The sequence below is a fragment of the Simochromis diagramma genome, unplaced genomic scaffold (genome assembly GCF_900408965.1).
Source record: "Simochromis diagramma unplaced genomic scaffold, fSimDia1.1 OVJJ01000486.1, whole genome shotgun sequence".
Classification (NCBI taxonomy): domain Eukaryota; kingdom Metazoa; phylum Chordata; class Actinopteri; order Cichliformes; family Cichlidae; genus Simochromis; species Simochromis diagramma.
Genome location: NW_024387047.1, coordinates 4,096,732 through 4,118,122, shown reverse-complemented (window position 1 = coordinate 4,118,122; position 21,391 = coordinate 4,096,732). Strand labels below are relative to the sequence as shown.

The following is a 21,391-nucleotide window of genomic DNA, read 5'->3' as shown; positions in this document are numbered from 1 at the left end:
TCCTTAAAACCAGTCATCTTCACTTGTTTTATATAGGTGAGCATAGCAGCACATTTGAAGTGGACAAACCAGCCAAACTCCAAGCCCAAAGAGAGGAAATACTACATTGCCGGTTGGTCAGAAGTACAGGTGTAAAATTGTATCTTTGTTACCAGCAGGCTGTTGTAAAAATTTCTTTAGTTAAATCTACAAAAAAGATAAACAGATAAAATCAAAGATAACACAGTCTGACAGGCAGAAAATACCTATCACATCTCAGAGTGGTGTGAAGTGTCTTTAAAAAAGTGGAGGGCTGGCAGATCTAAACCTATACTGCAGGTGGACAGCGTTTGATAGTCATATCCTTAATAAATAGGAAACTTTCACCTTTCTTGAAGCAGTGTGACACGATCTTGACAGACCACAGAACAAAACATCCAAAGAGTTGTACACAATTCTGTCGTCTATATTTGCATTTATGTTTTAGCATGTTTCAATAAATCACTGCACCTATTTCCCTGCACCTATATAAAGAAATAAGGGTTGGCTCAATATATTTGCACAGTAATGTATGTATAAGTGAAACATTGCAAAAACATCAGGTAAAATAGCTCAGATTATTTAATGCAGCTTTAAAAGCAAAAACAAATCCCAGATTTTGCATGAAGTAAATGTCACTGGGCCCAGTGGAGACAAAGAAAAATAGCTGACATCATTCTTGTGTAAAAACAGTAAAAACTTCTACACACACCTAAAACTGACCCTGTGTTCTTGAATTAAACTTGCTTAATAATTAAAACAGCAATGTTCTGCTCACCGCTGCTGATCATTATCGGTTTAACACTAATGAAACGGTGTAAGTCGTTCTGATCAATCACTAAGTCCTTGAAGTGAGGACAGCCATTATTGGAGTAATTTGCCATTACTGGAGTTATAGCCGTGAATTAGATAATTTAGTCAAAATCTAATTAATATTTGGGCGCCTCTAAATTCTTTTCTAGTGTTTAACTCTAAGTCTGTACACCTGTCTGTCAGATCAGTCACGATGCCTGTGCTCAGAGCGTCCTGAGAGCCACAAGCCTGTCCCACATTTTCTCAGCAGAGACGATGAGCTTGTTGATATCTGGAGGGTTTTTAATGAGCAGGTAGGAACCACCAAGAACAGCCCCCACAGCACTGAGCAGCAGGCCACGGTTTATCACCTGTGAAGAAATGAATAGATAATTAGTTTGAATTCAGTTATTTGCTTCACAAATCACACAAAGGTTGGTAAATTGCTTCCAGTTTCATGAACATCAGTATCCCAAACATAGCTGCAAAGAAAACACCCAGGCTTTGTTTCCCTGGAGATCCATGGCAGTATGTGACAGAGGTGTGGTCTCTGGCTCTGCTGCAGTGGAGGGATGGTGCAGCGGGCTTGAGGGGCAGTGCCAGCGAGGCTGGAAGGGATTTAATTAATGAACGCTCCTCTTTTTATAGTGACGCTGAGGACCAGAGATGAGGTGCAGAGATGTGCGGAGACTGGAGTTATTGAGGTGCCAACCAGCAAACTCTGTGGCTGAGCTGCCCGATGGAAAGCATCTAGCTTTTGAAACACTGTACAAATAAAACTGTTGCAATATATGCAAAATGCTCAGATTTCAGCCATTCTCACCTGGCCTGTTAGACAAATTAGCAGTTCTTGGGAGGCTTTTATTTAAGCGGTAACATAAATTTATTTCAGTCAAGCACTGCAATCTTCTTTTTTCCCCACTGGCCTTCCCTGTCTAACTGATAACATGACATTACATCTAAACATGGCACCATTGTATATGTACATACATAACTTAATGTCAACATGATCCCTGTTAGGTGGAGACATAACAATGGTTCCTTGAGTTATGTTATAACTGAATGATTTGTAGGTCATTTATTGTCATAGGGTTAATAAACAACATGTGTTTGTTTCAAAAATTTAAAGTAAATTAAATAATTTGACAACTTTTTAAAATCTTTTTTCTATGTAATTACAATATAATAAAACTTTATTGATCCTGAAGGTTGACCCCGAAGGAAATTGGGTAATTGTTGTAGTTCAGTTGCTTACCTAAAGTGAAGTAATCCCTTCACCCAATCAATGACCTTGCTGTTACTGACACTTTTATAATACATTCTTACACTTCACTGCCACCCTGTCTCTGACCTATATTTTTACCTGTCATTCCATATTCAGTATCACACCATATTATCGTGTTAACTGTAATGCTTCAGAGATAACATTTCTTTTCTTTCTCCCATGAAGGTCATTTCACCCTTTGCCCAAACAGCCCTACGGGTTGAATCAATTTACAGGGGAGGCTGTGAAAATCCCGGCTGTCCAACTGTCTATTAGAGCAGAAGCCGCCAGCACAGGCAAATCAGACAGTTCAACACAGAGCCAAGGACTAACAGCCTTATCTACAGCCCAGCGAGAGAAACCACAAACGCGTACGGCCGTGATGTGTGTTAAATGGAGAACTGTTTACTCAGAGTCGCAGCCGCCTTTAGTGCTGCTTCTGATAACACTGTCACTTTGCTAATTACAGTGCTTAGCTGTTCAAAGGTACAAAAAGTCCCATCAAAATTAAATTGCGTTCATGTGTAGTGCACATTTTTTCCAAGTATTTTACTTTGTTTTGCCAGTGCCACCGCTTGACTGCTTCGTGGTATCTGGTCCTAGTGAAAGTGACCTAGAGACAAGAAAACAGAAAGAATAGCAGATTTAGTTTTCAGACAAAATGATGTGGAAACAGTTACTATTCATTAGTGATACTGTATCCAGCTTACCATTGTGTAAAGTGGAATTATTGTCTTTGGCATGAAGAAGTAGAGGATGTTGTCAACATATTTTCTGAAAAGGAACCATTTGGAGTTGACGTGTGCTCGCATCTATGAAACAATACAACAAATGTGTTTGTCAGCCATTTGTCCATTTTATGATATCATTAGGTAGATCTTTCAGCCATATGAGAAACTTTAGACTTCCTTCTTCCCGCCTTTCGATATAATTGCAGCAGTGGAAGATCAAGAGTATTGTTAAGCCAACACATACTCCTGCTATTTTTTAATTGCTTTATCCATTACTTTTGAGAGAGAGACTTTAAATGCACAGAAGGTTAGAGAACTGTTCTGCTTCAGAAGTGATGAAGAGGATTTTCATCACTTATGCCCATCAACACCTTTTTGTTTTTCAGTTTTCAGGTCAGTGGAAATACATTTTATTGAGCAGTTGGTTCTCAAAATGTACTTCAAAATGGCTTTAGGGTGGACGTTTCAAAAGTTTAATGGGTCACCCGGTCACCCTCAGATGAGAGGAAATTGGTTAGGATGTTTAGGAACAACCCAAGAACCACCAAGGATCAAGCCTGCCATGAACTGGAAACTGTTGGAACAGCAGTGTCACTGTCCACCCTTCAAGTGAGTTTTACATCACTGTGGTCTGAGACGTTGCTGACCAAGAAATAAGCCCCTGCCCCAACTCTGATACATTCAAGTAGGGCTGGGCGATATGACCCAAAATTCATATCTCAATATTTTTTAGCTGGATGGCGATATAAGATATATATCTCGATATATTTTTTTAAAGCCATAAAGTAAGAACAAAAAGAGAGTTCTTAGTCAAAGCTGTGTCCCAGATGTCACACAGGCACTTTTATTAACATAGAGCAGATGTACATAAAATTTACTCAAAAATAAATGAGCATTTATTAAATAATAATGCTCCATAAATAAAAGAAAACAATGTTGTTTTTCTGCATAACAAAAAGCTCACAATTGTGCAGTCAAAATGTAAACTAAAAGATGCTGAGCACAATAACAAAGACAGATTTCACAGCTGCTCTGTTCCCAACTTGTACTGCGTGACTGACAGCCTGGAGTTTGAAATCCGCTTCGCAACCACGTCTCTTAACAGGTGCCATTTATGGTCCTTATACACAGTAGGGTAATATTACGTTGAAGCACAGTACGTATCACTCCGCGAGGCTCAGCCGTAATGCTCCGACAATCCATCAAGCGGTGCAGCTCCGTAGCTCACCAAAGTCGTACTAAAACATTTTTGACAGATTGCTGAGCGCCGTGTTCCACATAAAATCGGTTCGCGGCCATCAAGCACAACCCGAATTCATACATAAGGCGCGCTGTCAACTTTTGAGAAAATGAAAGGATTTTAGTCCGTGCAGCACCTCTGGGCTGCATGGCGTTAGCGTGGTTAGCTCGTTAGCGTGGTTAGCTAGCTAACACGTTGACGCCGTCCAGCCCCACGCACGGGGCGATGCGCAGTAACTCGTTAACGGAGATTTGCCGTGTTCATCTTGTCGCTTCCTGTAGGTGAAGCGATGGGGGAGGAAGGGGAGTTGTGTTCAGTGAAGGAGAGGCGAGGCTGAGTAACGTTGCGTAAAACGAAAGTGGACGAAAGAGAGGCAAACTTGCGGCTCCACAAGTATAATTATAACGTAACATAGACTATATCGATATAAAGGATATTGTCACATCTTATATCTCGTATAAAAATATATCGATATTTTTTAAAAACTCGATATATCGCCCAGCTCTACATTCAAGCTCACCTGCAATTCACAGGTTCCCAAATGGACAAGCAAAATGCCTTCTGGAGAAAATTTCTATGGTCAGATGAGACAATGATCAATGATCAAGTGGTATGTTTGAAGGTATAAAGGCGAGGCGTGCAAACCTAACAACACTGTAACAACTCTCATGCATAGTGGTGGTAGTAGGGCTGTTTTGCTGCCAGTGCTACTGGTACATTGCACAAAATGGATGGAGTAATGAAGAACAAGGGTTACTGACAAATTCTTCAACTTCACCTCAAACAGCTCAACACCTGAAACTTGGACACAAGTGGATATTACAACGGGAGAATGTTTGGAAAAAGCAAACATCAAAACAGGATTTGGAACAGATAAAGCAGGCAAACATCAAGTCTTTTCTTCACAAAAATTTAACCAAATATTAGTGGGATCATATGTCACGGTACTGGGCCTGTGACCCAGTGTTTTGGGTTTTTGGATTAAGTTATATTATTTGATTTGTTGTTTTTCACATTTTTGGTTCTCTTTATCGTTTTCTCCTTGTGCTATATTTTTAGTTTTCTGTCACTGTGCCTTCCATATTCCACGGTTAGTTACTCTTGTCTCTGTGTTTCTGGTTCCCTAGTTAGTCATGCCTCCATGTCACAGTGTCAAGTCACTTTCTTTGTGTAGGTCTCTTGTTTCCTGTTTTACTTTGACAGTCTCAGTGTTTTCAGTTTTGCTTCCTCCCTGTCTCATTTTGTCAGATTAGCCCCAGCTGTGTTTCCCTGTCGTTTCCCATTCCTTCGTTACACCCTTGTGTATTTAAGTCCTGTGTTCTCCTCTCCCGGTTGTCGTGTCATTCCCATTTGCTGTGTATGTTTCTCCGTGCTCATCATTTCCCTGGTTTTCTTCAGAGTCTGCTCCTAGTTCCTTAGTTTTCTAGCTTTTCTGTTCTTGTTCCTAGTTTCCAGTTTTAGGTTTTGTTTCTTGTATTCTGTATGTTAGTTTTCTTCAGCACAATAAAGCTGCCTCCCTTAACTCATCCCTTTGTGTTTTGCGAGTCCTGCGTTTGGGTCCAATCCTGCCTGCCACACAGCGTGACATGGCAGTATAAGTATATATTTGACCATTTGTGGATTAGAGAAAATCAAAATAAAATAAAAAATCTAACTTGTGCACCCAATTCTTTTTTTAAAATTCATTAAAGATGTATGCTGTACAATCATCCCACTATGTAAAAAAAACAAAACAAAAAACAGCTCAACAAATTCATACACTGTAAATCATACAGTGTATAAAATTTTGACCACAACTTCCTGCTTTCATATTAAAAAAAATATGTGGATTACTTCAATGTAGTTGTACATGGCCAAGTCAGCAATTGCGTGGTCGTCTGGAACCCGAACTCTGGTATACTCAGGCAGAACAGCACCTAGCGGGATACACAAAGGGCCGTATGGAAATTATTCTGTATGCTCAGCTTTTCTCTCTTCGTTAATCTTTGGTCATTTAAAAAGTGCTTACTGAAATCCTCATTGAATTGATCCATTATCTCGTCAAAGACAATGCAGTCCTCAAAGCCCTATAAAACATGAATAGATGAATTAGTCTCTGTCTAATTCTGCCTTTTCCTCCCCTCATTTAGTGCTACTTACAGCATTCATTCCTTGTCCATAGAAAGGCACTACTGCATGGGCTGCATCACCCATAAGGACGCACGCGTCACCAATGTGATATGGGTTGCATTTGACAGACACCATGGCCTGCGCAGGCAATCGGAAATAATCTCTCTGGAGAGTATCCCTGCAACACAAAAATTGAAATTCAAGAATTACAAACTCATTTTGCACAATTTAATCTGACAGTTGCAACAGACTGTTTTGTGTTTGCCAAAAGAGCATTTATCACAAGACACAAACACAGCTATGCTCTGTTTGTCTAACTAAGCAGCTAAACTGAGAAATTAAAGCAGGCACTTAGCCGTTTATGCCAAAGCACTCTGAATGAGTAACTGAATGAAAGCTTCAAGCGTTTCTGCGCCTCACACAGCCCTCCACCTCTGTCACCCGCAACATATGGTTCACCTCGAATTAGAACCTCACCTCACAAAATCCATATAACTGTAAGTCTGCAATTTCACACTTCACAGAACAGAGCTGTGGATGTGGCTGGAGCTGATGGGATGACGGGAAATAAAAGGCCTTTTGAAGACACTTTGGCAGGTCGGATGAAGAGATAAAGGCAGACGGGGGATTCAGGGAAATGGGTGGGGAGGGAGAAAGTCACTTACGCTCCTATTAGTGGTATGGTGTCAGGGAAGTATTTCTGGAAAAACTCGATGACTTCATCTCCTGTGGTGATCTTCTCAAAATCTTCAAAGGGCATGAAAAGGGTACAGGTGAATGTCTTGTCCTAAATCAGAAAGTAAACAGAGTACACAGAGACGTTAGCTCCCAAATCCATCGTGACACTCTTGACCACAGGATGCTTCACAGGATTAACCTTTTACTGCCCGTTGTTCCAGCAGAGATACATGAGAACTGAACTGTTAGCATCACGCCAAGTTATACATCCAAATGAAAGATTAGACTGTTGTGTGGTCTCACTCATTTTGGCACATTGAATCTTGTTTTTTTCCCCCAAACTATGCTAACTGCATACTAACAGGCCAAAATAAGTACACCTTTATTACGACATCAGTAAATGTAGGAGATTACCATAAAAACAAAGTACCCAAAGCACTTATTTTGCAGAATGGTCAGTTTCAGAATAATATCTAATTATCTTCTGTATTTATTATTTATGCTAATGCTGCTGTTAATGTGAGTTTAACTGCAGGTTTTACACTGCCAGCTATGTATTGCACTTTTTAATAATATGGCTTTAATCATCTAAATCTGGAAAATAGACCAGCTAAATAAACATAGATAATTATAGTATATTGATAGCAATAATAATGATTAACATTCAATTATCAAAAGATGTTAAAGTTTTAAGCATTAGCATAATTTGTCTCCTTATGTAACAGTACAGTTAAGGACGAATGTCATTAGTTTTAGTTTTACTGATATTTGGTCGTAAAGCATTAGTTAACATGCTTGTGTTTTAATCTGTGTTGTCCTCTGGGACATAGGAAGAGATGTTTCTATAAAGAAATACCATTAATCCATAAGGATTGTTCTTTCTTTTTTCATTCCCAGTACTCTTTCGTAGATTGCCACTGAATAGTAGTTTCAGGGATATTCTACTTAAAGTGATTGGCCAATGAACCTACAAACTCCCCAACAAGGATAAATTCTGCTACCATTTGATGTCACCAGTTTGGTGGTGACGATTAAGTCATGCAACTGTGATATAGTTTTCTAATGTTAGCATTTTACTAATGATAATTTCATTTAGGCTTCAATAAAAGTTTAGCTATTTTTGAAGACTCTTCTGAACCAAAAGGTAAAAGTGTTGTTGCTGTTGACCCCTCTGTGACCCTGATAAGGATAAGCGGAAGAGGATGAATGGATGGACGGAATGCCAACTTCCCTGGCATGTACAAAAAAGAAAGAAATCTTAAGTTAATGCAGGAACTGTGTAATGGGGAAAGGTAACAGCCATTGTGATTTACATGTGATGTACATGTACATATTAGTGGGTCTCGATAAAGTTCCTGTTCCTTTTTGGAAGCAAGTTCAAGTAAAAGTAAGATCAAGAAAAACTGAAGGCCACTGTGTTCATTCCTCCTTCATCATTATCGTTCTGGTTGAAGTAAACAAAATCACTCACACCCTGCATACCACACAGTACACAAATGACAATATAATCAACACAGTTTGATTATTAAAAGCCTTAAAAACATTCACCTTAAATCCATCACAAATGTTTAATGAAAAAAAAATTAATTAGGCAGATGACATTAAAACGTCAGGCAGTTAAACAGGTACCTCACACACTAAACTGCTTCAGTGGGTTTCCAGAGATGCACGGCCATTCCAAAGCTTCAGTACCCAAAGCGTTACCAAAAAATTAGCATCCTGGTGCATATAAGGCAGCAGGATGCAGCATTTATAGTTTAAATAGATTTTTTTACTTGATTTTATATGTTTGATTCACACTCACATCTATGGGCAATTTAGAGTTTCCAATTAACCTATCCCCACTAACTAACTGCATGTCTTTGGACAGTGAGAGGAAGCCGGAATACCCAACGAGAATCCACGCAAACATGGGGTGAACATGCAAACTCCACACAGAAAGAGCCCAGCCTGATGGTGGAAATAAACTCAGGACCTTATTGCTGTGAGGCAACAGTGCTAACCACCGTGCCAAAGTGCTGTACCCCGCCGCTCGCCCTAAGACAGCTGGGATAAGCGCCAGCAACCCCCCACCCCCCGCGACCCTGAAAAAGGATAAGCAGAAGAGAATGGAAGGATGAATTTATATGTTTGAGAAATCTTCCCTGCTGATCATAGTTTAGAATTTTCCATCCTCAATGTAAACGGAATGCCAGACACCACTGGATGGAAGTTCACTGAGGTTGTGTATGTGCCATTATCTGTCCTTCTGAGCAGGTGTCATCTATCAACATCACAAAGTCCTCCCCGTGGACATTTTGGCACTGTTACCATGGTATCCACAGCAAGGAAGACAATTTTTTTCACAGCCGTGTGAAATGTGTTTCTGGGAAGTGGGGAGTGAGTGACAGTGTGAAGGCACTCAAAAGTCAGTTGCCTTAACCTAGTCTCCTTTAGGCGAGGAAAAGAGTTGTGCTGATTCAGCCACGCAGACAAATCATTATGGGATTAACCAGATAAAGGAACGACAGAGAGTTGTTGAGTCAGAGAAAAAGATGCAGAGGCACAGGTGGGAAGGAGTGCAACACTGCTGTGTGAAAAGTAGGGTGAACCTCAGGGTGCCAAGATACTTCTGATGAGTAAGCCTCACTTCATAGTTATGAAGTGAGCCTAATTAACTCCATGAGGACATCCCAGAGGTCAGTCAAGCTCTGAAATGTGCTAGTGTTTGTTTCCTTTAGCTTGCCACATAATATGCAGTAGTAACTTTACAAATAAACAAATCTTGAATTTCTTAATTCACTGATATAGTTTAGAAATCAGTTCACACTTACCAAGTTGGGCAGGGCGATCATCATAAATGTGTTTCGTGGCCAGATGTGTAGATAATTAGGCTTCATAGCAAACTGGGGATAATGAAGACAGCCAGCAGAAATTAAATGAGCAGAAAGATAACTACCACTGCAGCTGAATTTTGCTGAGCCAAATACTAGAAGCGTGCTGACCTCTCCATTAATGGGTAGCATGGTGAGCTCCATGTAGCCATGAGGGATGTAGGTCTGGCTATAGTCGAAGCGGCTACGCCGAAGGAACTGCTTGCGTACGGCAGAGAAAGCCCCATCACACCCCACAATCAAGTCTGCCTTGACCTGCTCCTTGGACCCGTCCAACCTGAGAGACACATTAGCAACATGACAAGTTAACTTCATTAAAAACTAAGTAACATGGAGGTTATTTTTAAGAATTAACTGCTTTAATGATTAAGCCACAGAGTTCCTAATTACACAAAAAATACCCATAAGAATTGAATCGTGTAATGAGCAAAGGCTTACTGGAAGCAGTGTCCTATCGCGTACAGAGCTGTCGCTGCTTGGCTTTATAGAAAGCCTCTCTTTTCTGATACTTGAGAAAATAAGGTAACTGCTCAGCCTCGAGGCTATTAGCTTAAGGTCTGAATGAGACACAAATGAACTACTGACTCAAAGCCCGAGTTGACTTAAACTGTATCTTCTTGAATGTTCCATTAGATACAGCAGATTTATATTAAATTTACAATGTCAGAATGTCACTATTATTAGAATCAAAAGCCACATGATGATCATTTAGTGGTCATTAAAAACTTTTACTTAGATGAATGATGGTAAAGGATGGTTGCGTTTTTGCCGTCACCTATAAAAGCTGCTGTACAGAACAAGAGTCACACAGTCTGGTGTGCTATATGCAGAGATTTTTCTCTTAAGTTCCAGACCTTACATACGATCACAGATCCGATGCTGCTCTCAGGACAGCATGTGTAGGTGGATGCTGCTGCATCTGTCAAACTCGAAGTTAACTACCTCTGAATATTTTCTTGGCAACCCATCTTCGTATTTAATGATGCTTGCAGAATACAAAATGATGTTTAGTACTGCCAAATTGTTTGAGCACCATACACCAGTAAATAATGTGGCAGAATGTAATTTATTTGGGTGCATTTAATTATTTTTTGGCCCATATGTATTCATTTGTTTCAGGTGACTTCTTCTGTAAAGCAGTGCATCATTGCTTGTGGTGGAAACATACAGAACTGCCTGCTGCCTAAATCTGAACTGGGTCTTTAAAAAACTAAAGTCTGCCTAAAATGAGTGCATGCAAGCTAAGTTAGCTGCCCAGGAGACTGGAATTGATGGGGTCCTAAAGCTAAGTTAACCTTAATCTAGTTAAAGTTTAGCAGGTTCAACTTAATGATAACACTTTATCTGGTTTGATTTAAATAGATTCCTTTGTCTGTAACTACATCTTAAAAAATCTTTCTGGCAGAAAGTTCTGAAGACAACATTTCAGTTTTTGTCCATCTATTCAGAAAAAAACAGTTAGCTGACAAATATTTCATTTTCATGTCAGATGCGTTTTCTCAAGAATTAAAGTGCTTGACCAATCAAAGCTGAGGTGGAGTACATAAAACCTCAAAACCCCAAAAAATCTTGATAATACAAGATTTCTTTTAGATATTAACAAAGCTATTTTTTTGGAAATTCATTCTTGACCATGAATGTCAACACAATATTCAGAGTGAGTGTGTGTGTGTGTGTGTGTGTGTGTGTGTGTGTGTGTGTGTGTATGTATCCCTCTACTGCATAGCGTTGCCCTGAGGCAACAAACCACATTTTCATGCCTCACACTGGCCCTTCAAAAAAAAAAACTTAAATAATGCTACCAGGCACATCTCCTTCCAATAAAATGATGAGTTGAAGGTGGTGTGACTTTCATTTGGGGGGGAGGACCCCTTTCCACAAGCTGCACTACATGAGAGACATCTCCATTAGGAGGCAAGATAAAGATCACTATTTTACATGTTTATAGTGAAATAAATGTATATTAAAAAATACTTGTATGTGCATGAATACGTTAAGAAGCATATTAGAAGCAAATTTATTTATGCAGTAAATTTTCATTTTCAGTGTTGCCTCAAGGCAACACTGCGCAGTTAGCCCCGTTTTTTTCAGGCAATATAATGCATTAGCATGTGTGTAGAGATGTGTTTGTGTGTATTTATATGATCATAGTCAATGTTTTTTACTTTACAATCTGCTCATAATTACAGGACATGGATGTAAATACCTTTTATGGAAGGAAACCAAGGGAATGTGCACTTTCTGTCCTCAGAAAGTGAGCTTTCAGGAAGTGACAGTGAAGTAGAGGAGTGGATCCTTGAATGAGGTTTGAAGGACACTTAGGAGCTCAGGGGTCAGTTGGTAAAGTAACTGTGTCTGTGTGTGTGTTAGTGCCCACATAGCAGACAGGTCTGGCCAGGATCTGGTATCAAGTCGGCACTGCTGGCTGACTTCTGGCATGATAAGACGTATGTCATCCAGATATGGGCCAGGCCTGGCATAGATGGCACTGTCTATGTGATGGCTTGCCATAATTGGCTTGATTGTGGCTTGGTTTATGTGGCCCAGGCCTACAGAAAACAGGTCTGGCCCAGATCTGGCATCAAGCTGGCACTTCTGACTGACTGGTGTTTTGGCAGAGTGTATGTCAACCAGATGTGTGCTAGGTCTGGCAATGACGCCACCGTTTATGCGATGGCATGCCATATCTCAGGTGGTAGAGCAGGTTACAAACTGATCGGAAGGTTAGTGGTTTGATCCCTGGCTCCTCCAGTCTGCATGTCAAGAATGTGAATGTGTATGAATGTAGTTAGGAAGCACTCAGTTAAGCTAAAGTGGGTGAATGTGGCATGTTGTATAGAGCACTTTGAGTATTTTGGGAGAGTAGAAAAGCGCTATATAAAAATCAATCCATTCACTGTCTGAACAGAGTTTCCTCATGTTACTTTTGCACTGTTTTGCATGTTCTGGCACATGTTGTTATTGCATAGCTTGATTAAGGTACACATTAGGCTGACATCTGGGGCCAGAGCTGAAACTGTTCTGGGCCAGCACAGGGCCAGCAGTTTGTCTACAACTGGCCCGTGGCTGCACATCCCGTACAGATGGCCCACATACCGCAATGAATGACGGCCCTTGGGTGTCCCAGATCAGGTTTGCCAGAGTTAATCCAAACATGGGCCAGCACAGGGCCACCAGTGTGTCTGAAACTGGCCTTGTGCTGGCCCATGTGTGGGCCACCTCTGGCAAACCAGGTCTGGGCCACCAAAGGGCCGTCATTCTTTGTGGTATGTGGGCCATGTGTAAGCACATTGTGTGAGCCTGATCCGGGCCATACCAATTTTGCTGTGTGTGCGTGTGTGTGTGCGTGTGTGTGTGTGTGGTCGTGTATTACTTATTGTTGTGGGGACACAAATTTGTGTACACACTCACATTGTGAGGTCTCGCCTACTTTATGGGGACAAATTGCAGGTTAAATCATTCAATTTTAGGCCAGGGTTAGGGTAAGGTTCAGGCAGGGACTTGTGATGGGTAAGTCTCCAGGAAATGAATGTAAGTTAATGTAATGTCCCCAAAAGTGATGGAAACACAAGGTATGCATGTGCGTGTGCGTGGTTAGGGTCAAATGTTGGATGCATTTTGGTGTTTTATTGTTCTGTGAAATGTTTACATTGTTTATTTGTTGTTTATTTATTTGTTCATTCTTGTTGTACTAATACAACTTATTATAGAATAACTTGGCATTTTACTACCGTTATCGCACAGTGTTGCCTTGAAGCAACAAACCAATATCTGTTTGGGGGGGGGGGTTGTCAAATTTTATGATTGATATATTATTAGGAACCCTAAAGCTCCCCCAAAATAGGGAGAAATATTTTTTCCCCAAAAAATTAAAAAGTCATGCAGTAGAGGGATATGGTAGTATTACTTCCATTAGCCAACATCCTAAGTCAAGAAGAGTGAGGAGTCAGGGCTCCACTTTAGTCCTGATGCAGATGGAGTTAAAATGCTAACACTCCTGATAAAAGATCATTAAATCTTTCATTTGGTTGCCATACATACTTTGAATGCAGTTTCCAGTCTACACAGTAATGAGAGTTTAGGTCACAGGAGCATCTGAATACAGATAATTGCTTAAATACCATTACAACAATATTAGCTAAGTGGATTTATTATTGTTAATGACCAGCTATAAAGCCGTGCATAATTACCCAGTGCATAGTAAATCTAACAGCATCTGGTTTTGTAATGATGAGAGTCTGGCTTCAGATTGTTTTTAATTTACATTTGCAGCACTGCATGGATTTAAGGGAGTCACACTCTGTGACTAGAGGTCATCTGCATTTACGCATTTCATGCCGATGGCTTTCTGTTGTACATTTCCCACCTAGTATGGGATGATGCAACTACAGACAGGACCAGCAGATTATTCGTGTGCTTTAAATTATATACACTTGAGAGAGCAAATACATCCTGCTGCAGTTCAGCCACAGCAGAACAGGAGAGACGTGCCCTGGATGCATAAGGTGTGTGAGAGTGGGTGGCATTTGAAGCCTACAAAAGACTTCTTTTAATCAAAGTGGGGTTTTTTAAGTGCAGTAACTTCACAGTGACTCATTCAAGCAGATAGGGCAGCATACACATCAAATGTTTGTTGTTGTTGTTGTTGTTGTTGTTGTTGTTGTTGTTGTTGTTGTTGTTAAACACATTATAGATAAGGCTCCTTTCAATTTAGGACCCTCTGATCAGACTGAGCGGAGTTTGTGCTCGTGCATCCTGTGTTAATATTTTACGGCATGGATATGTTGATCATGTCTAAAAAGATTCTGTGTCAGAGGCCAATAGGCAGATATGTGGAAGTGGACCCAAAAGCAGACTGAAGAGACAACTGACTAGCAGTTAACAGTGCTTTATTGAACACAGGGAAACTGCTGCAGGTGAGTTGAGGAAAATGTAGCATGAGTCTCTGACGTGAAATGCAGGTGAAGTGAAATGAGCTCCGTGGAGGGAGGGAGTGTCCCAGCTGAGAAGCGGGATGAGAGAGGTGGTTGATCCAATCCTTTATTTCCAGTAATTCACAAGGACAGGCAGGTGAGGTGGATGCTGCCGTAGCGTGTAGACTGAGTGATGGCAGATAGCCAGCAATGATTGTGCAGCCACAGTAGTTGCAGAGGATGTGCAAAGCGAGCTGCAGGTGAGTTGAGTATTGTTCCAGGAACAGCAAAACTAAACATAGGAGTAGCTGACAGACAGGCAATGAGTGGAAGGCTGAGCTGGTCTTAAATTAGCCAGTCTGCTGATTCCCACTGATGGACCACAGGTGTAGAAATGAACCTCCACCCCAATGTGTGGATGCTGGAACCAGCATGGCAAAACAAAACAAAACAAAACAAAACAGCAGAAACTCACTTGGATCATGAAACTGAGGGAGTGGGGGTCAATGGCACAATCACAGGGCCTGTGGGGAGGAGGAGACACAGCTTTATCTTTACTTCCTGTAGGTTATGGTACTCCTTCAGAGCAGAGGATAGCACCGATGGTTGGTTGGCAGGTGGCAATGAGTCAAAGGAACCGGTAGGTAGGGCCGATTGTAAGCAATCTGCCAAACAGACTCCAAAAAGCTACTTCATTGCCGGCCCAATCAATGATAATTTTTCTTTTCCAACCATGAATAGCCGAGGATCAAAGAGATGTCGGGTGAAGCGAATCTGAATAATGAAATGGATTCCCAATGATTTCCGGAGGAGAATAAACAAATGGGCTTGGTTTGGTGTGAATGTGAGCAAAAACTTGGCTGTTTAGTCCAGTGGCCGGTAGGGGGGGATGAGTGGGAGGTCCAACTGCTTGACTAACTCAAGATCGATGAGGTTTTGTTCAGCACCAAAATCTATAAGAGTATGGAGGGAACTGGAGACCTGGTTGAAGCGAAGGGTGACTGGTAGCGGGAGACAGGGTTTGGAAGTAATCGACGAGCCTCCCACCTGTATCCCTGAAATTACGGGGGTGGGTAATTTTTTGGCCGAAGAAGGAATGCAGCAAGAAAATGATCTGGATTCCCATAATAGAAACATTCACGGGCATAAAAGCACCTCTCTCTTTCCTCCTAAGTGAGCCAAGATCGCCCGATCTGCATAGGTTCGGGTGGAGGATAAGGAGGAGAGAGAGGTGGATGGTGGAGCTTATGGTGGATGTTTTTTCCAGAGATGGCAAAATGGACACAGGGAAGGATTGGAACATTGTTTTATGAGATTAATGGTCTTGTTCAGCCTCTCTCCCTCAGATGATTATCAATCAAGAGAGAGAAAGAGAGACTAAATCCTCAAACGAACCAGGCTTGTCCCGTGATGCCAGTTGATGATTCATTTGATCGTATAAGGCGTGCAAAGGGCTCCTGTGCAAAAATCGACAACAAATTCGGCCACACTACGCTTAGCTCGACACAGATTTATTAATTTCCTCCCTCAGACGCTGAATGAGCAAAAGTTTTCTTTAGCTCTTGAAGGCTGGAGGCTGGTGAGCAGCAGGTGTGACCTCAGAACAGAGCTCCTGAACTGCAGAAAGAATCTCCCCCTCCTTGTCATGGGTTTACATCACAGAAACTGGAGGCCCACTCGGGCCAACCGATAATGGCAACTTGTTTGGATATTGTGGTCAGAATTAGATCTGCTGGGTTGATTCTTTTAGGCCATTCTGTACTGTCAGTGGACAGAAGGCCGATACGTCGGAGTGGACCCAAAAACAGACCCTAGAGACAACTGACGAGCAGTTGACAGTGCTTTATTGAACACAGGGAAACAAAACTGGAAACAAGGAAAATGTAATGCGAGTCTCTGACGTGTGGACCACTGGCTAAAAGTGAGTTAGGAGCAATGGCTTACTTTTCAGCTGAAGGGAAATTAACTCTGTGAAGGGAGTGTCCTGGCTGCGAAGCGGGATGAGAGAGGTGGTTGATCCAATCCTTATTTCCAGTGATTGACAATGGCAGGCAGGTGACGTGGATGCGGCTGTAGCGTGTAGCCTGAGTGGATGAGTGATGGCAGATAGCCAACGATGATTGTGCAGCCACAGTAGTGGCAGAGGACGTGCAAAGCGAGCTGCAGGTGAGTTGAGTATTGTTTCATGAACGGCAAAACTAAACATAGGAGTAGCTGACAGGCAGCCAACACACACCAAAACAGCAGACACTTACTCGGATTATGACACCCAGAGGTCTTTCAGTGTTAATTGAGTTGTCACATTTACTTCAAGCAGAACCAATTACAGAGCAACTAGAAAGTCCCACCACAAGGTTTCAAGTACAGCTTGTTTTTCACCAACTCCAGCCTTAGGCGTTTAACATGTACAGGCCCATAGTCAATAAATCCAGAGTTAAAACAAAGAATCCCAAAGTGCAGACCCTCTCCTTAGGTGACTGTCTGCATGTGGCATGTATAAGATTAGTGACTGTTTACCTGGCAAAGGTCATCAGGCCCGTTTCAGCATTCCAGTCCTGCAGTTTGTGGTCGAAGTTCATCTTTGTGTTTGGATATGTCTCTGCCGCTGTGAGGGAAAAATGTTACAAAAACAGTTTATAGCACTGATGCAAGCATGACACAACAGCATCAGTTTAATATGACCACTCTATACTTCATTAAAACAATCAGGAAATGTTCAGCCACTGAGGGAATACGGCCTCATGGCAATTAGGACGAATCTCATGAACAACACAGCACAGCTGACAGTGGTTTTATGAAAACCTATGTTTAGGCTGTCACACTTTCCAAAATCTCTTTATCTCGGCGTTCGCTCCAGAAGCCTGGATGGACCCTGATAAGAGTGACGGCTTTGTAATCAGCCTCTCTTTCAGCACGAGCAGGCAATCTAATTAAATGTAGACCCATGCTGTCGCACATTATCTCCAAACGTACACTGAGGCTCTTCATTAAATATTAGGCAAAATCCTTTTTAGCTGAAACACTAACATATCCTCTGACGTCACGTGACGCACTCAGCCGGTTCGAAGACGTGCATAAAGCTACTGCACAGCGGGCATCTGCGGTGGTCGAGGCTCAGCTCAATAACAATCAAACAAAATTAGGACAACTGCTGAAAGAGAGTATCCTTTAACATGAACGAATCCACTTGTTTATTTCTGCATCACTTTTCATCATTAAAGCTCATTAGCCAGCACAAAGCACTTAATGACAAGACATATAGTTGGGACTCTTGTTAAATGCTGATTAATTCATGTGCTCTACTTTAAGTTTGATCTGAAATTTTTGTGTCTTTTGGGATTTGCAGGTCAGGTGTGGCAAAGATGTCATTGTAACATTTATGTCTTATTTCAGTGCCTCATTTTACATCGTGGGTTGCATGCAGCCCACTTTGATCTTAAGTGGGGTGGACCGGTGAAACTCGCCTTTCTGTCATTGTAGAAAAGATTAAGTACACATTAAATCCCTGAGATGCATAAATGCATGATGAAAAAGTGCTGCTGTAATAACTGAAAAATGTGTCAGTATGACTGGGCTTAAATTCAGAAAGAATGTCCCTTTTTTTCCTCCAGTAATTTATTTTCATTTAATTATTTATCAATTAATCACTTTGACGTTGTGTTAATAGCTACAAGGGAGCAATTGATCATGAGGAACGGCTGTAAAACTTATGAAAATGCTATTAAAAGTCCAAAGTTTGTCCCATCCAAGTCATCCAGTCGACTGGATTGGAGTCTTTTGTGGTGTCGATTCTGGCCCTCGGGCCTTATGTTTGACACCCCTGTATTATTTGAACCCCAACAAGTTAAACTGCCCATATAGGCTCTATGTCGGAAAGAAGGAAAACATATGCCAAAAAAACAAAAAAAACAAACAAACAAACATTTTGACTCATTTCCTTGTAACAAAGACTCAGCGTTTGGCTGATAAAAATTCCATTTTGGTGTGACAGTTGCTTGGTAATGTCATCTCACTTCCAGAGACACTATTTATGTTCTTACCTGTTAGCAGCTCTTTGTTCAAATTGGCTCGGTCTACCGACAGGATGTACTGAAAGGAGAACAATCTGTAATGTAGTGCAATTGTACAGGTACAGCTTATCAACTCTGCTCATTTTCATATGGGAAACAGGAAGTCTCTAGGGTTTAGAATGCCTGCCTCTGCTTTCACTATCTTCACTGTATAATTTTGTTTTTTTTCCCCAACCACGAGGTGAAGAATCCTCGCCATACTGTCAGCACTCTAATCGAACAACAGCTTCCAAACACCCTAAAAGTCTGCAGTCTGTAAAGGCAAACAAACTCTATACTGTCGTGTGACAAAAACTCAAGTCTCACTGCACAGCCTGTCACTTGTAGTTGTCATCCTTTGGTGAATTCTTGTGTTACTTCACCAAACAACTACCAGTGTGTGTGTGTGTGTGTGTGTGTGTGTGTGTGTGTGTGTGTGTGTGTGTGTGTGTGTGTGTGTGTGTGTGGGGGGGGGGGGGGGGTACGTGTTTTAACACAGGGGAGATTTAGCAAGCAAAGTAAATTATTCATCTGCAGGCTGTATCTGTACACATGAGGCAATTCTTACAGTATGTTTAGCAAAAAACAGACTATTATGTAACATTATTTTTCAGCAAACTAATGATAGAAGATAATGTGCAGTCAGTTAAACGGCCCTCAAAAAGAAACAGTAATGAGCAGCATAACATATAAGTAACATATTTTCTGCTCATTAATCAGTCTTCACAGTGTAATCTGGTTCATTTAGACTTTTTGGTTTTGTGTAAGTGTGAGACATCACAGAATTAGAAAATTCTGTACTTATCTGACAGCAGTCATGCACTTGGTAAGGCTTACCTGGCCTTTCCTGCCATAAGGGATTGGGGACTGTTTCCCATTCAGTGAATGGATCATTCTTGCATGCATCGGGATTCCTTGGGCAACAATCTAAGAAAGAAAAAAATTGCAGAACATCTTAAATGTTAAAACTGGACCATTGGGGATAAATAACGGCAGACATTTCTGCACAAAAGTTAAACAAGGGCAATCTATGGACAGCCAGCTTGTGACTCAGTGTCTGCCCTTTATAGTATATGTGAAAATGTGGCGGAGCGGGCCTTATTCTGTCAACCTGAAAAGTCATGCATGTGTAAAAATAAGGGACTGATGCAGAGTTCGCTCATGACGTGATCAGCGCAGCAAATTTGGAGCACCAAAAAAAGGGCCAGTGACCTTAGATGCTATTATAAAGCATCCTGAGTGGACTCAAGCAAAAAGAAAGAAAGAAAAATAGGAGAGTGGGAGATTTCCCGGGGAATGGCTTCATGCTATTTTGTTGCTAGAAATCAAAAGGAGGTTTGCCTCCATGCACTTTGGTCTTTCATTTGGGCCAATAAACAAGTGGGAAGAGTGGGGAGTTGCGGCAGGGTGTCACCAAGCCCCCCTCCTGTAAACTTTGCCTTACCTCTGCTTTACTACTTAAACAGTGAATGAATCGGCATACCTTCTCCTCCAGTCCAACATGTTTCAGTGCTTGCCGGCCTCGATGAGACAAGGCCAGGTTGATGCTTCTCCCCTTCACAATCTTAGCACGTCGGATATCTGACCAGAGACCACATGCACAGGTTTTACACGTTCGTGTAATGTTCTTTAGTGTGTGGGTATATTTGTCAGAGAGTAGTGTGTGATGATAGCAATTACAGAGAAAACCAAAGTTTAAAGGAAAAAAATGCTTTGACTGCTACCTTCCCGAATTTCAAAGAGTTCCACATCAAAGCCTCTTTTTGCAAAGAAGCAGGCATTCAGTGCCCCAACCTAAAGGATAGATTGTAGAAACTTTGTGTAATCCCATTCTGCATGGTCTTGTATACATAATTATCTTATGGTCAAACAAGTAACAATATTAATATGTAAGCTGCATATACCCACTGCTAAACAATCTTTCCCCTTAAATGAAGCCTTTAAAATGCAAATACACTTTCTAAAGTGTGAAAGTCAAAGGCCACACGGCGTGAAAAAAAAAAGCACATTAATAATACTTCACTTTGAGTTTCTTGTCTTACCAAACCACCTCCCACCACTGCTACAACTTTCTTCCTGCTCTGTCTGCTTGTTGATCTCTCCATTGTGCTCAGGGTGCTCCAGCTCTCTGACCCACACGGTGTCCAGTCCAAAGGGACTGACGGGATAGCTGAGTTAAGATTTAAAAGAGGAGGAGCGTTTTACTTTCATAATCAGTTCCCCTTTTGAAAGCAAATACGTGCAACGGATAACAGGATTGTCCAAACAGTGTTGGGCATCTCTGCTGACACAAAGCATCTGATGTCCCTCGGTTAAACTTATGCATGAGTTGCATAAGTTTAACTTTATGACAACTTTTACCTTATTGCGCAATATTAATCCTGAAAGTGAAAACATTCACCTTCCTCGCGTCCAAAAGTCCCTTAGACTAGACTTTGCAGATTTTCCTGAGTTCAGTGAGTTCATTCGTAATAGGAGTGACCACAAATTCACAACAGACATATGTTTTTGGGGAGGACGTTACCTGAATCTTTAACGGAAAAGGTGCCTAGTGTGACGGATTAGAGCTCCCGATCAGAACAGATGATGTCAATTATAGATATATGAGGAAAGAAATCTGCTGCCATCTAGTGGCTACAGGTTCCTATATCGCTTTGGCGAAATGACCACACCAACCAGCAGGGGGCCCCCGAGTGCACGGAAATGTCAAACTAGACCGGCGAT

The 21,391-nt window shown here is 41.3% G+C and overlaps 1 protein-coding gene across 3 annotated transcripts; it reads right to left on the bottom strand.

The window, feature by feature from the left end:
- Positions 1-13: 13 nt before the first annotated feature.
- Positions 14-21,294, bottom strand: LOC120741724 (kynurenine 3-monooxygenase). Of its 3 annotated transcripts, none has more exons than XM_040044745.1 (16): positions 21,192-21,294; positions 20,710-20,837; positions 20,392-20,461; positions 20,151-20,248; positions 19,505-19,594; positions 18,659-18,707; positions 17,136-17,223; positions 9,817-9,982; positions 9,646-9,717; positions 6,820-6,941; positions 6,185-6,332; positions 6,054-6,111; positions 5,879-5,961; positions 2,785-2,886; positions 2,628-2,687; positions 14-1,181 (listed from the first exon to the last, which is right to left on the bottom strand). In XM_040044745.1, the coding sequence occupies exons 2-16, from the start codon at positions 20,770-20,772 to the stop codon at positions 1,035-1,037; spliced, it is 1,416 nt and encodes a 471-aa protein (XP_039900679.1). In that variant the 5' UTR covers positions 20,773-20,837; positions 21,192-21,294; the 3' UTR covers positions 14-1,034. The 3 variants fall into 3 exon arrangements, with proteins under 3 accessions (XP_039900679.1, XP_039900682.1, XP_039900680.1); XM_040044748.1 differs by lacking the exon at positions 21,192-21,294 and adding an exon at positions 21,069-21,184; XM_040044746.1 differs by lacking the exon at positions 21,192-21,294 and adding an exon at positions 21,029-21,167.
- Between the last annotated feature and the right edge of the window lie 97 nt (positions 21,295-21,391).

Excerpts from the sequence above, each read along its gene's own strand:
- LOC120741724 (XM_040044745.1), bottom strand. The coding sequence starts at position 20,772 with ATGGAGAGATCAACAAGCAGACAGAGCAGGAAGAAAGTTGTAGCAGTG. Across the intron at positions 6,333-6,819 it reads ACCATACCACTAATAGGAGC|GGATACTCTCCAGAGAGATT; the intron begins GTAAGTGACTTT and ends TTTGTGTTGCAG. Across the intron at positions 1,182-2,627 it reads GGTGGCACTGGCAAAACAAA|GTGATAAACCGTGGCCTGCT; the intron begins GTAAAATACTTG and ends ATTTCTTCACAG.